Below are 17,597 nucleotides of genomic sequence, written 5' to 3'. Positions count from 1 at the left end.
GAAAAAAAAACGACAGGGACTTTCTGACTATTGTGCAGGAAGAATAATGAACCTCTTTCTTTCTCTTTAATCTGGCTCTGAGACACTAAAAAGGGAAATGGGTTTTAAATGGAGCCTACTCATTATTTACAACGATCTGAGCCCCTGGCTCTTCAGTGTGCTGACAAAGTTATTACGCACTGAGATGAAAAACACTGAAAGCATGTGGTATAAGGAAGGGCACAACAGAGGTCTGTTTATGTGCTTTGAGCAGGAAGATCCAATACTTTATCACAGTCTAAACAAATATTTCAACAGCTTCTATCTATGCTTTTATATTTTAAACAGTAGAAAGCAGGGAACCAAAAGTTTTTAAAGAAAGAATCCATTGATTTTGAAGTGTTTTGATCAGCAAACAAACAAAAAAAAAAAAGATAAGATGAATGTGAGTTGGTCCGACCATTCTTTGTGTCTAGTATTTACAGTGCATACAAAACATAATAGCAGAGCTAGACCGATAACTTGGCCTGGCCAGTATACAGTATCTGCTGATATTAGCTTATTGCAGATATATCCTATCACTATTTATGTCAGTTGATAAGTAACAAGACACTGGAGTACAAAAATGCCAAATCAGGTTTGAGGTAATTTAGAAACAGTGACACGATTACATAGTTTGTCCAACAACCGAGAGTACTGACAAGTTGATTTTTACACTATAAAATGTCCTGCATAGCAGGATTCTCGGTCACAATTTAAACAAAATGTAAGGGATCTGTATCAAGACTGTTGTGTATATTGTGTGTTTATGTTTTATAAAATTAGTATGAACTGATACATCTTTATTGGATTTTTAAAGTATCAATATCATTATCAGTCTCAAAAGTCCAGTATCCATCGGACTACAGGTAATACTGTGATTTACTTAAGCGTCAGTGAAAGTACTGTTATTTTATTTGTCCCAAAGTGCTAATCATTACGATTCCCAATTACAGACCTTCTGTAGGATACGTTAGTTGTTACCAGAGTAACTATTAATGTGGATCTAAATAAAAAATAAGGGTCACGCTATCCAGTCTGTCCCAAGCCTGACCATTGCCCAGAGGCCATGGCACCAAGACACCTGAGTCCGACCTCTTTAGATTAAAAAGGGGCCAATTCCTTCAACATGTGCTGCGCGAGCAAGTAAACCCTCAGGGGGTTATTTTGTCTGAATGATTCAGATAGCACACACTGCTCTGTCTGCTACTTTGATTTAGGTTTCCTAACGCCATCTACTGCTTATCTGTGTTTTAATATTCTGATTTCTTTAACAACCTTCACCAAACCTTGCAAACAATTTTAAGGATGACCTGTAAATTTGAGGATTTATGCTGTTTCTGCAGTCAGTCAAAATGCATCCTGACCTGTAAAATTACTTGAAATTAAGGGGGAAAAAAGTTGAACGCAGCATTCTGTAAAATTTCCCCTTTGGGTCTAATAACAATTTTCTACTCTTAAATGCCAGCCGTTTAACACTCACTATACAGCTGACTTGCTCCAAGTTCAATTTAGCCTAACATATGGCCCAATTTACCCTTTGGTTCACCGGCTGAAAATACATTTAAGGAACAACTGAAGACCAAAAGCACTATTACAAAACCCCTCATTCTCCGCCACTGACTCTGTTCAAGTCAAGGTCGTTGATTTTTTTTCATCCCATGGCTCAAGTGTTCATTCTGGGGTTTTGCTTCAATATAACACCTTAAAAACAACCTTGAACATAAATTACACCTCAAAAAAGATGTAAACAGTTTCTCATACGCTTTTTGGTCCGCTGCAGTACCGTTACCTGCTCCTGTGGGGGGGAACGAAACTCTTTGGTCTTCTTGGCAGTGACGGCGGCGGACATGTTGAGCGCCTGCATCAGCTCATTGTAGCGGAACTTCTGGTTGTACTGCAGCTTGGACACGAAGCGGTCAGAGAACGAGACGATGGCCTCGATGCGGTGCTTCAGCTCGCAGTCACAGAAGTAGTGCAGCAGCTCACACATCTGAAAAGAACAGAAACCCATGCATAAAATCCATTCAAAGAAAGGAATTGCGCACGAATGCAGAATAAATGTAGACTGTGTCTCTTTCTCTCTAAGTCTGTATTATTTGATGTGGTTTTGAATGACTCATCATTTTCATATAAACTAGTTTAAAGTTTTTGAGTTCAAACAGAGAGAAACATTACATTTTGTTGCAATTTCCAAGAGCTTATCTACCTCCATCTCCATAGTGCATGTATTAAAGATGTTTTGAACAAGTTTAAAATGTTTACAGCATTGTGAAATTTTTGTCATTGATAAGAACATTATTATTCAATCACCGCCTTCCTTTGCAGTCATGGAGTCACTTCTTGGTTAGAGATAAATCATAAAAGCTCCGAACTGCTGACAAGAGAGGAACTAGTGTACCAAATCGAATGCGGGCAAATAAGATGGGCAAAATTAAAACTGAATTCAAACCTTGACAAATAACTGATGGACTTTGTAACTATTTTCAATCTCACGTTTTAAAATCACTTAAATGTGTGTGAATATATTTATGATCATTTTATCACCTGGCGTTTGACAGACTCGGGCAGTGATTTCTCCAGAAGACCTTTAGCTGGCGGCTTACTCTCCTTGGTCTCCTCTTCTCCTGCCTCCACTGCTTTCTCTTCATTCTTGCTCACCTCCTCCTTCTCCCCTGCCAAGGCCACCTCATCCCCCTTCCCTTCCTCACCCTCCTTGGCCTCTCCGAACACATTGGGGTCAATCAGGAGGAGAATCAGCCTCACTTCCTCACTGGTTAGGACTCCCATGATTAATAGTGTTCCAATCAGCTTCAGAATGGGGACGAACTGGTACTCGACGCTCCCACCCACAGGGTCTCGGATGTGTGTGCCTCCGCCCTGCACAGCCTCGGTGAGCATGCTGATGGCTTTCTCTTTCAGGATGCCCAGAGGGATCTGGGGGCTATGGAGGTACTGGTGGCGTTTGGTGTTGATGATGCCAACGGGGGAGAAGTTGACCCGAGGCTTGAGGGAGGTGCTCAGGCCCACACCAGGGAGCGAGTGCCGCTTGGATTCGTCTGGGAACAGCTTGATGGAGCGCGTCTCCTCCGTCACAGGAATGATGAACTCGTTGTTCATCATTAGGCGGGCCTCCTTTGCTGTCTCAAGATGGATGCTGAGAAGAACAAGTTCAATAATTACATACGTCCCACACTTTTGGCCATAATACATATCAGGAAGTAACCATTCACTATTTTAGATTTGGGTTTAAAAATAACCTTCCCTAAGTGTTATAAATGTGCACATCGTAAGATTTTTGCAGCCCCACATCACAAAATTACCATAATATATTGAAGGGAATTGACAGGGTTGTGGATCAATACCCATGACTCAGCATTACCTGACTGGCTGCTGAGATGCTGAGTTCTCGAATAGTTTGTGACCTAGAATCAAAATTTTGAAACAAAACTTTCCACTCTCAGAGATGTTAAGCTTCTCCACTTAAAACTGCATTTTCACTGATAATGGATGTAAGCACTGTGTATTCAAAGTACCAGGTGACATGCATAATGATTTAGACCAATTATGTCTATCTGTGGTGAAGTTGAGAATTTATTGACATTCAATACAAACACATCACAGAGGCATTATTAAGATTTCTAGGACAAATTTACGTTGTGGTCTTGTGTGTCGCTCCATCATTTTCACATAACAGTTAATGGTGATGGAGTCAACATTGTAATGATTACATCATAGATCCTCATTACATTATCTGATGAGTAAAAATGCGGCCGACCTTCTCCTCTTTCCCATGTAGGAAAGTGGAGATTAACACTTGCAGCACAAGAAAATTTCATTCTGTATCACTGATGGCTGCATTTATTATTTTTTCCTCTACAATATCTACTCCTGCGTAACTAAAATGTAGACAAAATTGGACAATTTTCCCAACTGCAGGAAGGCAAAGTTTAACGAATACAATCAAAAACAAACTTGCTGATACAATTTTTAAAAACGATCTGATTATGTTATATTCAAAACAAGTAGCAGCAGTGCAACTAACGCACCTCATAAGGACATTGTAGAAGCCCTCTCTGAGCATGCCAGAGAGGTACTGGTTGTCGATGGTGTAGAGGAGCTGTGATTGGTCCAAGTGGCTGCAGAGGGCGTGAGCTACGCGAGTGTTTCCCAGGGCACAGAGTGCACAGTACAGTTTCAGCGTGTGGTAGTGGAACTTCCGCAGGTCCTCAAGCTCAGATAACTCCAGGATGTCCAAACACCTGGAAGACAGACAGGGAAAGAATAGGATAATGGAGAAGCAAGGGGTCATTTACACTGCAGCCAGTACTTTGCCAGTATATCGCTGGCAAACTAAAAATTCAATACTATTACAACAGTATTTACAAAAGGAACAAGGTGATGTATAAGTTGCGAGATGTTATGAATCTTTTCACCATTAGACTATAGCTTTTACACCATGGTAGCTATTCCTCTTAATGTCTCTCTGTGGATTAGGCCGTTGTGGGAAATGCTGCAGTTCATTGTGAGCAGTACTGGATTCAATGTGGCAAAGTCTTTTGATTGGTCAGGTATTTAATACAGTCAAATAGACAAAAACAGACATTCCCATCTTGTAATTTTATCCATAACGGTTAACAAAACAAGCTCGATTCAAGCTCAAGCTACAGTGGTAGAGAATTTCATCCTTTCATCATTTCAAATCCACCCACTCATCCAACAGGCAAAAGCTGAATTTTCTCATCTTTTAACGTCACAATAAATAGCAATTGCTAAATCTTTGCAACATTCATTTTGAGGCAATAAGGTAGTTGTAATATTCAAGTAATTACAGCATATAACCAGACCATGAATAAATAAAATCAAACATCACATTGTTTTATGTTAGTGTGACACTGGGCCGATTGCACATTTGCAACTGGAAGCAGAGAGAGTTTACAGGACATTAATACTGACAACACTTGCACTCACAGCACCATGGAGACTAGCACAGAGACTAGCACATCTTAATGATTGTATTGCATAATATCATTCATTACCGAGGTATTCAATGGATTGCTTTCCATTTAGTAATGTGAATCGGATGTCCTAACCACTTGTTAATCATAATTATAACAGCAGCAAGGCGGCACACTCATGGATCCCACACTGCCGAACCATAACTCTTTTTTTTTTTAAGACAATGCAAGCACAGTATAGCAGTGTAGGACAGAACTAGTCAAAAGTCATTCACTGCAGGTGAATCTGAGAGGTATGTGTTTGTATATTACTAGCGCAAATCCAACCATTCTTTATCCTTGTAACACACCTGTTCTCCTCGGGTATATGAACAGCCATCATCTGTAACTGCTCCAGACACTGGACCACCCAGCCATGCCTCTCGCTGACCCGAGCCGTCTCCACACTGAGGAAGGTGTTCGGCATCCGGCTCCACAGCACGGCCACGATGGTCTGCACATCCAGTCGCGGCGGGCACTGTGGCACCGGGTTCCTGTGCTCGCTCTTAAATATGGCTGATGAGAGCGGCATGGCATCCTGGGAACAGAAGGAGAAGGCGGCAAATAGAGAGCAGAGAGAAAAGATGACATTAATTCAAGGAAAACGAAATTAACGTGTGGATGGACTTTCTGGAATAAACACTTTGATTCTTAAATCACTTTTAAGTGTTTTAAACATGTAGTGCTTTCAGTTTCAGGTTTGAGGACCCCGAGGGATCCTTGAGCCGTATAAGGACGAGTTTAACTTCATTAATATTTCATTCACAATTATAATCCTCACATCATCCCAAGAAGTTTATATGTAAAAAGAAAAAAAAAAAAACCCATGCATTTTGATCATGCATTTTAATTCCACCTACTGCTATTCCCAGGACAGATGGAGCTTAATACTAAATAAATGATTCCAAAAACCTGCATCACTGAGTCAAGATAAGGGACTGCTAACCAGTTTTTGACTACTGAGGATGACTGACATAAAATAAAAATAAAAAAGAAGAAGCCCCATGCACAATTATTAATCACTGTAAGGGAGGTGAAGTGTATGGCTATGGCTATGGCATTAATTAAGAGAGAGTGATTAAGAGAGTGATTCAAACCGTGTAAAACTTATAATTTGATATGCGCTACACTACTATACACCGCATCATGTTCTGTGTTGGATTAGGAAAAAAAACAAACAAACCTTGATCTTGACAAATTCAAACTGGAAGAGGTTTGCACTGGTGGGGCGTACAAACACAGCTGGGAAGAGCTTGGTATTTGGCTCCACCTGAAATACACAAAGCTAGGTTATCCACATCACGTTCATCATGTTCACACCAGATTCATGGGATTTAAAAATGCACCAAAACAAAACATATGTGCTGTAACACTGCATGATGGAGTTTAAAAGGCTTATCTGTCCTGTGCCAATCCCTTCGTGACCCTAAAATCTGTGATAATTGTTATTTTTTTTAATGCAGCCTTGATACTCAAATTGGCAAATTCGACAAATGCCAGAAGGCTTTTAACCATCCAACAACCAGCAGAGACAAAGATGAATTATAAGGGGGGGGGGGGGCAACAACAAAAAAAAAAAAAAACAGCAGTTTGATGCAGTAACAGGACAAGAAGCTTTTCATCAGGGTGAAAGCCTCTCAATCCCTTTTTAAAAAAATGCCAATTCACTACTAAATCAAAGAGTGAAGAGAGAGAAAAGGAGACAATACCAGAGATAAAGAACAGAACGAGACTTGGTTGGTAGAAGCTTCACAAGGAATCATTTCAATGTCTAGTCACATATTCAATATGATGCATTAAAAACCTGAAATCACCAAGGCGAGACAAAGATCACTGAGCAGATGTCTGTCTCTGTTATAACCCTGGTACTGAAAACAGATGAGAATTCAGCTGTCTAATTTCCTAGCTGCTTTTCTGCAGTTCTAATTTACTGCAGTGCGAATTTGTTGATGTTACCTGAAAGGAAGACAGAGGAGAAGATCTTTTCAGTGCGTGCAGGCAATACAAATACATCTGAGTCCTATCTTTCCAAAGGATTTATTAAAACAACACTCAAAAAGTTCTCAGTCTCTAAATGTAATAGTTATGGAGCTGAGTGTTGTGGAGGAGTAACCCAATCCTTTTCTATTGGAAAACAAAAACTGTATGCCATCAAACAGTAGGCATACATAATGACATACAATAATGATATGCACATATATAAGTTTATGAGCCAGACTGTCTTCGTGCCTGAGCGCTCTGTCCCGAACTGCTGTGTCCTGTTATTCTTATTTACCTGATATGTTGTGAGCAGTTCCTTTCCGTTGGCGGTGAAGGAGACCAGGCCAGTGGCCAGGTCGATCAGACAGCCGATCTCCAGGTCAGAGTTGGAGCGGCTGGAGGAGGACGGGCCGACGGCGTCCGCTCCGCACACCATGTAGCAGTTACTCCTCTGGACGCTGCAGCAAAACAAGCAGAAAATAACCTTGGCGTGAAAAAATCTTAGTGAATGTGAAAATCCACAGGGCAACAAAGACAACGGGAAAATAAAGAACTTGTGCACAACCTCTTTTCATTATGTGCCACATTCATCGATCTATGTTGACTTGTGACTCTTGCCTCATTCATATTCATTCTGTTATACACAGAGGATCTCTTCTCCATTTACTCCCCTGAATACTGGAGGAGTATGGAAACTGGACGAGGTCCAAGGGCAAATCATAAATTATAGGAAATTTGGAAGTATAAATTTACCACACTTACAAAACTTTGTAAGTAAGTAAGTCATTTTTTTTTAAACATTATTTATTTGTTTATTTATTGGATGTTTGACTTGAAGTGATTTTAATGGATGATGTTAGAGGTAATAATTGAGCTGTTTTTTGGGAGTATAATTTATTCCCAAAGAAAGAAATCCTTTTATTAATGTAACTAAACTAACTTGTGAAACTGGATTTGTTGTTTCAAATTGGTGACATAAATTTGAAAGGTCAATGTGAATGCAAGGCCATGACCGAGACCCTCGTGGATAAGCAATATAGCTAATGGATGGTTGGATGACAACAACAACAACAACAACAACCACCACCACAATATCCAAAAAACTCCCTCACTCCCTCAATTCCCTCAGAATAGTACCACTTACCCATTAATGCATGTCCCACTAATACATTCTTTTGAAACACCAGTGCTCTCCTGCTATAATGAGTCAACACGTTTTACTTCGAACTTGGCCGTAAGCATACTAACACAACAAAAAAAGGTTTTGTAGTGAGAAAGCAATGCGTTATGCAAGGGAATGGAAAAGATATTGTGAGTATCACAAGGAAATACAATTCTGAAAACACATATCTCACATTGTCTTTAGGGGCAGTGTACAAAACAAGATGCCCACTGTTGCAGTTTAACAAAAGCACTCATTTAAAATTCAGTAGTATTCCCTGATTTCTTTAGAGAACCAAGCTAATCTCCTGACTCCCCATCTGTACTACACCTCTCTAAATTGCATAGAAATTCCAGGTCTGAGAAAAAAAAAAAAAAAAAAAAGCAGGGAACTTGCCTCTCATGGACTCGGCCTCTCTCATCTCCCAGAGTGACGGTTACTGTTCGCGTCTTGCTGAGACTGAAGTTCTTGCTGTGGTAGTGATAGTCTGGTGTGACCCAGCCCACCCACACTGAGGCAGGGTCCTGTCCAGCAAACACTCTCACCGAGTGGTAGTACTGCCATTAAAAAAAAACAAACAAACAAAAAAAAACAAACAAAGGGCACAGAGTACAATAGGTGAGCAGCGATCAGCCATTCACAGCAATATTTTTCAGGTGTCGTGTATCTTTATCTAAATTAAAACTTTGGTTGATTTACAGTCGTGATGCTTCCAAAGTCAACAGTTCCATCTTCTTTTGGGGGATGGCTACAGAAACAAAAACACAGCAGCAGGTTTTAAAAACAACAAAATCAATTTGGAAAAAACAATCTTTTTTTTGTATTGCAGTTCGCAGGCAGAGCAAATAAGTGCAATTTGTGACTAAATGACCAAATTCATCAATCTGACATTGAACTAGAACTAGAACTGTTACTGTTCAAGAAAACAATTCCACTGCTTTTCCTTCATAATTACATTCGTATTTTCATCACTCCCAATGCTGTTACAATGCAGCGCTGATGTCTGACCTGAGTTTCAGGGATTCGTCCAGCAACATGTCTGCAGAGTAGAACTCTACAGGCATGCTCATTCTACAGTAGACCATGTCGTTGTTGCTGTTCTGGGTGCCAAATGTCTTGTGGGTGACCTTGAGGCAGGGAGGGCTGTCCACCGTTCCATCGATCCTCGTCACCTGTACCCGGAAGAGGGATTCAACACACAACACCAATGTGTCCATCAGCCCCTGCTGCCCTGTTCATTAAGGCTACATTTGCATGCACAGATTAAACTGGCAACTAGCCATAAGACTGTTACCGACTGAAGGCTTCGCAGAAGCTTAATTCCAGTCTTTTTAGACTCTGTCATCTTATTATTATTGGACATCTTACAGTGTTGATAAAAAAAAAGTTAAGATGGGGAGACAGAGAGACAGGTATGACATGCAACAGGTACGCATCTTAACCACTAGGCTGGACACCAGCAGATGCCCCAAATGATGCTTCTAACATGCAGCCTCGATAATCCGTAAGCGAGAATGACTGATGCAAAAAATATATAATAAGGGAAATACTTCTTTACCTCAATATGCATGTGGTCCCGGGGTGTATTGACAAAGGTGGGCAGGCGCTTACTGAACCACATGGTGATCTCTCTGTTCATGTTGACGGCAAAGGGCTCGAAGCCTTCCTGGAGACCACACATGGTATAGTACTTAAAAGTACTGGCGTCCTTGCCCAGGTTCATACGGCCGATCTGAGACATCCCCATACTGCACACAGGGATGAAACCTGGAAGTGGTAAGGGACATTCTTGGATTTGTCACGTAGCAGGAAGGTAACAGTAAATATTATGTCCCTGTGTTTTCTCTTTGGTATGAAATATCAGACCATTGTTGTGTCCTTGGTCGATAATTTACAGGTTTCTTTCGAACAAAGCTGCAAAACCTCTCTCTTCACTTTTAATTAAAAAGTAACTCAGATGTTACCCTACCACTAACCATGTGATCTGTCTGTTTCAAGAGCTAAATTTAATTAGTCTGACGACTTTACAGACTACTTTCAGTGTACTGTCCTGTATGTAAGCAAAGTTTGCAAACTGTCTATACAGCAGAATCCATCACACATCAACTATAACAATTCATTTTAATTTTAACATTATTCCTATGTGACTGTCTCCCCTGTCTTGTCCTGGAGGATGGTTCATTTACAGAGTAATGGACCGGTGCCACAATGGACTTCATTAAATTTCAACATTTCTTTTTGGTTGTTCTTTTTTTTTTTCTGCCTCATGCTAACTGCCAGTTACAACCCAGTTATACTTCTGGAGACACTATGGATGAAACACGCACGGAATAAATTAATGAATTAAAACTAAAGTTCACTGGAGGATGGAGCCCTCACCGTCCTCTGTCTCAAAGTCAGCGAAGCAAAGCTCAGAGCCCTTGTTGGTGATCAGGAGCTCTCCGTTCAGGGTGAAAATCATGGATTTGTCCTCCATGTTGATCATGCAACCAACCACATCGCCCTTTTTCCAAGGATGTCCAAAGTAGCGGCTGCCTTTATGCATACGTCGACCCTTAAGAAATAAAAGAAACAAATCCCAGTGTTTTTGCAAAATATACTGAATGATAATGCTGCTAAAGCAACAGTGATCCATGATACTGTTAGAATATCATGGTAACAATCAATGATGATATCTCACATGGTCTATTTTAGTAAATTGGTAGCAGCAAGAAAAATTATAAAACAATAGTAATCTCATTTTATACTACCTGTACTACATTTTTTTTTCTGTTACTGCATGAGTCAGTATTGATCAGTTGCATCAGTATAGATACAATTACTGGTCTCATGTTTTTTTTCCTAATTAGTACTTCGCTGTCCATGACATTGGACATTAAATCAAAACTATAATTGTGTTCTTCAAAATTCAAAATCTTTCAAATAACTTGTTGTTAGACATCTTACCAAGTGGCAAGGTTAAAAAAAAAAGAAAAAAGAAAAAGGACACTTATGGTTTACCCTGTATCCATCGAAAACGAAGGCTTGGTCGTCCACTCCAAGTTCCACATCAGGTCTGCAGCCCAGTCTGGCCCAGCCAACCCTCATATCACCTCCAGTCAGGGCCTCAAACTCAAAGTACCACTTCCCTGTTTTCACTGCGTAGGTCTGCTCCACGCGGAAGAAGCGAATGGTCTCGATGCTCTGATCATCCATCACATGGATGACTACGGCCAGGGAGACACAGGGAAAAATTAGGCTTGAAAGTGATGGACACACATACAGATGTTTACAACACTGCTATTAAGTTATACAATAACTGACCAAATAAGCAGAGGTGAGGAGAGTTATTGGGATTTGTTTATGCTTGTTTTCAGGTTGAAAAAATGAGAAAATATTCTCTGCACTAACTATGAGTTGTTATTTATTAATAACTTATTAATAAGTGATTATATGTATTATTTACATAGTACTATAATCTAATACAGTACTACTCAGTTTGGGGTTGACACTGAATCTGCACTTCATGTAGGGATCATAATATTAACTGGAAATCATACCTGCAGATAAAAATGAGCACTGAACATTTTTCATTAACTTCGACATTTTATATCATTGATGTTAGCCATAAATTAAATTAAAATATGAGTTATAAGGCTTGCTTGGCAGCAGTCAGCAACAGGGTCTCACCCTCCTGGTCTGGGGGGTCGATGTCATATCCGTATCCAACCATGGTCCTGATGGCCTCTCTCAGACTGTCTCTGTTAGATTTCTTAGTGCGTTCGTCCAGTAAAGCATATGGCACCAGGCGAGGATTACGCCTGCTCTTCAAATCCTGACCCAAACAAGCAAAATAGAAGAGTACAAGAAAAGAAAATGTTATAGATTTATTATATTAATTTTATTATTCTATTATTATATTTATTATGTATAATAAAGGAAGTCATGTAATCTAGCTGAGGTTTTCAGCATTTTAACTGGGGATGTAATAAATCACTTACTACTAACTATTTTCAAATCTAAAGCCAGTTCTTATAAAATAACAACTTTTACCTGCTGGATGCCATAGGTCCATCCTTGTTTAATTCTGTCTTTGGCCCACACGTTGTGTGCGTTCTCGGCCAGTTTATCAACTAGAACCTCCTGACCTGCAGTCAGTTTCACATCAGAGAGGTCCAGTGGCGCAGGCTTATATCCATTAGACATCATGTAGCTGCAGATGATTTAACATGACAGTAAACAAGGGATGAAGATGAAGGCACGGCATCACAACATCTACACTGCTTCAACAATGGTCAACTACTGTATATTATGTAAACTGCATCGTATTGGTTTCGCTTTGCGCTGAAATCTAAGAAATTACATGATACAGGTAGAAGATTCCTATGTTGAAATAAACTTTTAGCAGGATGTCATACTCTTTGGGTAGTTTGATTTTCTTCAGATCGTCCTCAGCATGAATATTGACTTGGGCAACATGGCATCCCAGTGCCAACAGGGTCCTGAGGACAAGAAGGAAATATGAAACAGAAAGAGATAGAGACATAACCGATATCAACATCAAGCCTCATTACACATTGTCAGACGACTATGTTTCAGCCTCTGTTTCAGACAGCTACAAATTTGAGCACAGCTCATTAGGCACTGATAAATCTCAGTCAGTCTATAGAGTAACACTGCAAACAGCAGTCAGTCTTGGCTTAGTGGATCCATTACATTCCATCCAGTCTTGGCTGTGTTGGGGCCCCAGTAGTATGTAGCTGACAAACTCCATACTCGATTGAAGCTCACTGTAACAGGAGGTCACTTTATTGAGCCAAGCAAAATGTTTTTGCAGTGAGATGACTCAGTAGTTGCCCAGAATATGCTTTGGACCCAAGATTTCTTAAAAATCAATACTGGACTTGTAGCTCTGTTTTAATCTAAGACTTAATCTGCTCTTGCACAGCATTTCAGCAGGCAGCAGCAGCAATTCCATGAATAGGTAATAGCATTTTTTAGCAAACTTCCCGCCCTTACTTAAGTGTTTCACTAGACATCTGCAGGTTGTAGTTCCTTTCAGTTTCAGGCAGCTTGACGAAATCCACAAGGCAAGGGTGCTGCCTCTTGTTGTCATCGCGAACCTGAAGATAAAGCAGTGAGGTGTCAATAGTGTATGTTTCATCTCACAACAAAACCCCCGAAACAACAAATGAACTCCTTTTTCTTTCTCTTATAAGCTTGTCTATCCATAACTGTTACAGATTTAAAGGCAAAAACACCCTAAAGGTAAATATGATTGAGCGTGGCTCAATTTTCAAAAAATAAAAATACTGGACTGCAGCTAAATTTATCCGCAGTAGACGTTGGTAGAGGCATTTTGGTTTCTTTCCGCTTAGATTAATTCAAAGCTCAGGTGTTCATTTTTAATGATATGGAGAAGGGCTGAATCAGCTCAGATAAGAGAGTTGCAGTGGCAAGAGGCTCAGCTTTCTGCGAGAAAGTTGACAGAGAAATATACTGCTGCGCCCGGACTCTCAACAAGACGCTGCCAGTGATTCTTTCTCTGATAATCTACTGTTGACGAAGGTTAAATGCAACTGAGGTGGACAAAGGGTATGAGCGATATATAATAAGTACTCAGATACAAAACTATGAAGGCACATCCAACTTTATCATCATCCTGTCTGCCAAGCATTTGCTACTCGTCCAAATAAGCTTCTGTCTTGGCTTCTGTCTAGGCCTGTTACAGAAAGAAAAAATGACATAACAAGCAGCTGTTTGGACCCTGAATGTTGTTACAACCTAGGCTACCACACCCCCCATTAGTGGAGCTTTTCTCTAGTCTTAATTAATGTGAAAGACATACTCTTGGAGGGTGAGACACTCATTAAGTTTGTTAGATGGCCGCTGTGGCAACAGCCTTGGAGGGAAATGATTCTGTGATAGCCACTACAGTACAAAAGAAGCAGCGTATGTGATCAGACTTCTAACAGTCTGCCTGTTCTGCAGTGAACGGGAAGAGTGACTGACAGTGAGATGATGGGAGGGAGTTAGAGAGAAACAGTGGAGACAGGAGGGATTAAAATATCTTTAGAAATACTGACCGTTAACTGCAGTTAACCACCTAACTCTAAACTACATGCTTGAGCATCCAATTAAAAAATAAGCTTCTCAACTGACATACAAGCTCAATAATTACATAATTAATTACATTGTACGGACTAGATTTCACTGTACTAATTGTCATCAACAAGGGATAATTTGCTGCTTTTTAGTGTCTTTTGCGCGCACACAGGGGAACATAATATCCAGTTTAAACCAATCAGCACCTTTGAAAGAAACCAGGTATTTTTTTGTGAAAATCATTAAAAATCAGGCAATTTCTTTTTCTTCTTTCTTTGCTTCTATTCTCCCTTCCATCTATCTGTCATTGCTTCCTTTCTTTCCTTCTTCGCCTGACCTGAAAGCATGACAATCGCCCAAACCGAAGATACAATTTCACCTTGCAGCAAAACTAAACTCTACTCTTCTTGACAGAGATTAATTTGGTTACTTTAAAATTTGACTGTTATTCCTGTTTGCTCTTACTTGGTTAAGTATTTGACACTTTCTCCACTACTGAGCAGCCTTCAACAGACTGTTCTATGTAGCCATGGATAATGTAAAAATAGGCCAATATTTCTTCAATATATCAGTGAATTAAAGCAGCAGCGTAACCCTGACAACTGTCATGTAGTTCAAAAGGACTGTGATATATGATTTAATGGGCCATATGGGCAATATGCATTTTACTGGAGAGGGCAGGAGTTGGCATTTGTTTCTCACAGTTTCCAATACACGCAGGGTGTTTTTGTGCGTTGAATGTGATGATGAATAGCAGGTTTACCTTGCCATAGGTCCAGCCCAGTTCAATCTTGTTCATCCCCCACAGTTCGTGGATGTTTTCTGCCAGCTTGTCCCGGACGCTGTCCAGGTGAGGGGGAAGAACAATCTGCAGAGAGAGAAGGGAAACAGATGGTACAGTTGGATGATAAAAAAAATGACAACGGGCCAACAAATAAAAACTGTAACACAAGCTGACTATGCAATTGTTATATTCCTGGGTATTGTAGAAACCTTCACATCATTTTGGCTTTGTTAAACTGATGTAGAAAGTCTGCACCTATTTTGCATTTGTGTTTCACAGTCACTGCAGCACTGAATATTATATAACAGGTGCATAACACAAGCTGAATTAATCTCATGTGAGAAATTCCTGAGACCTCCCAATGGTTTAAACATAAAAAGATGTATTTTCTTTTCAAACCAAACCATTCTTAAAAAGAGGAGCACTAGACTAGCAATAGTTTGAATTACAGAGCAACATTAATGCTGGCTGTGACTGGCAAATGTTAAAACTACAAATTTACTGTCTACACTAAAAAAGAAATAATCTTGCATAGTATAGTCATTTTTAGATTTCTTCAGGGTTGGAGTTCAGGCTCAATTCAGTCAATTCAAGAAGTGAAGTCTTCTTCAAAATTTAAAACCTAAAGTATTCTGAAAATGCAAAACTTAATTCTGCAACTTAAATGATTGCCAAAAATGAATGCTCTGTCTTCATCACAAAACTTAACTGCAATAAATTTGTAACACTGTGTTTTGAACCTATCATATACAACTAAAAATTTTTTAGAGCAAGCCTTTTAAAGCAAAAGCAAACAAACCGAAAGCATGTATCTTGTTATACAGTATAATTTTTCACAATTGTTTCCCATTTTGATCATCTTTTTACTGTACATTCAGAATATTCATTCATACCTCCATTCACTCTATTATTATCTAGGTTCAATTTCCTTGGCTGTATCCTGAATTTAACCCCAAGCCTGCATTACTATTGATGGTACTATCCTCACCTGGGTGGTGTCAACAGGAGTGGGGATGAAGGAAGCCTGAGAGAGGAACTGGGTGGTTCCCAGCAGGTCACGGATCCCCTCAAGGTCTCTCTTGTACTCCTTCACAGGCTCTACATGCATCTTCTCTTTGGGCAACAGCGCCTCATAGCATGGAGAGTACCCAGCGGGCGGCAGGAACTTGAAATCTCCGTGGCGTCCACCCAACAGGAAACGTACCCTGAATTGAGATGTTATATTATATTGTGTCATGCCAAATAATTATATTCTGACTTAAATTCATCGTGGGTATTTAAAGAGTTTCTTTTCACTTACTTTTTTAATTTTTTTATTTGAAACCAGCACTTTTATTTCTACTCAAATTTAGATTCAACAAACAGCACCCCAAACCTCTGTCATTGCATATTCCCGGGGCTGCAGTAAAGCCACCCAAAGGCAGAGATTATCTACTTTCTTATGCTGAAATAAATCTTCCTGTCACAAAATCATTTTGTACATTGAAACAGATATTAATCTGATTAAAGTTTTAACAGAATAAGGGGAGCTTCTAAAGGAAAGATCATTTTTCTTCTGAAAATCTTTCAAATCCATCAAATTTTTTTCTGTGTTTTCGCCTCGTGATATTCACTCACTGGAGGTCAATTCTCTTTTAATTTAACACTACATCACTGCCTGATATCTAAAGCTACGAAGGCTGACAAACTGTAATTGCATCTCAAGTATAAAAACACCCCCAGCAAAGAATAAAAATGAGCATCTCTGTCGGGAATGTTCTTCATCTTGTTTCCCAATTATAAATGCGGAGCCTTACTTGACACCTGCAGAGAAGCTGACGACGGGGAAGAAGAATCCATCTGTATTGAAGTCCTCGAACATGCCCTGGACAGGCTGCCCGTTGATCCTGAAGGACATGCTGGGAGCGCCCAAATCCAGACAGCAGCTGACCACGTCGTCTGAGTTCAGCAGGTGCTGGTTGATGGATGCCACGGCCCTTGGGATTCGGCCTACACAACACCGGGCAGAAACAGAGATAGAGGATGGATGGCTGTTACAGCTGCAAAGTCATTGTAAATGTAGGGCAGGATGATGGCTGTGGAGAAGAGAGGGGAGCAGAGATGGGTGATGCGGGATTTAAAAGGGATAACATGAAATGGATGAGGGGAAGTGATGGGTCTTTTAGTAGATTTAGAAAGGAAGGGAGTTGAAATAGGTGCTGTGCTTTTAGGGTTAGAGCAGAGAAGAGGGGGCATCAAAAGGACTTAAAGCCTTAAATGAACAAGCTGACTGCTGGCTATACACATACATACTACTGACTAGTTATTTCCTCTTGAGCAGGCAGAGAACAAATTTGCACTCTAAAATCAGCTGGCTGACAAGTGCAACTTAAAGATGTAAGGTAGGTGAATCAAAGTCCTTAGGGAAGGTACAGTATGTGACTAAGTCAAGGAGGAGGGGGGGAACTACTCAGAAAGGTGAGTCAGGTGAATGGTGGAACTTTACATCACTGTCAGAACTGTGACTTTGACCTTCACTATGTGGAAAATGAGAGAGGCAAACTACAGAGTGGACAAAGTCCTTCCAAGTCCA

The 17,597-nt window shown here is 40.1% G+C and overlaps 1 protein-coding gene across 1 annotated transcript in view; it reads right to left on the bottom strand.

Annotated features, from left to right (window-relative positions):
- ryr3 (ryanodine receptor 3) overlaps nt 1–17,597 on the bottom strand; it is a 117,721-nt gene that overhangs the window by 53,983 nt on the left and 46,141 nt on the right. Inside the window, exons 20-38 of the mRNA XM_040125358.1 lie at nt 16,822–17,014; nt 16,014–16,230; nt 15,005–15,109; nt 13,156–13,259; nt 12,555–12,638; nt 12,190–12,349; nt 11,827–11,971; nt 11,158–11,363; nt 10,537–10,711; nt 9,716–9,924; nt 9,166–9,329; nt 8,857–8,905; nt 8,554–8,714; nt 7,291–7,453; nt 6,199–6,285; nt 5,327–5,553; nt 4,068–4,280; nt 2,566–3,175; nt 1,811–2,011 (exon numbers count right to left, since the gene is read on the bottom strand). Of these exons, the coding sequence (XP_039981292.1) occupies nt 1,811–2,011; nt 2,566–3,175; nt 4,068–4,280; nt 5,327–5,553; nt 6,199–6,285; nt 7,291–7,453; nt 8,554–8,714; nt 8,857–8,905; nt 9,166–9,329; nt 9,716–9,924; nt 10,537–10,711; nt 11,158–11,363; nt 11,827–11,971; nt 12,190–12,349; nt 12,555–12,638; nt 13,156–13,259; nt 15,005–15,109; nt 16,014–16,230; nt 16,822–17,014 (3,473 nt within the window). The remainder of the gene's footprint in view (nt 1–1,810; nt 2,012–2,565; nt 3,176–4,067; nt 4,281–5,326; nt 5,554–6,198; nt 6,286–7,290; nt 7,454–8,553; nt 8,715–8,856; nt 8,906–9,165; nt 9,330–9,715; nt 9,925–10,536; nt 10,712–11,157; nt 11,364–11,826; nt 11,972–12,189; nt 12,350–12,554; nt 12,639–13,155; nt 13,260–15,004; nt 15,110–16,013; nt 16,231–16,821; nt 17,015–17,597) is intronic.

Source organism: Xiphias gladius, chromosome 4 (genome assembly GCF_016859285.1).
Source record: "Xiphias gladius isolate SHS-SW01 ecotype Sanya breed wild chromosome 4, ASM1685928v1, whole genome shotgun sequence".
NCBI lineage: Eukaryota > Metazoa > Chordata > Actinopteri > Istiophoriformes > Xiphiidae > Xiphias > Xiphias gladius.
The sequence above is the reverse complement of the archived record's forward strand: the minus strand, read 5'-3'. Positions and strand labels throughout refer to the sequence as shown.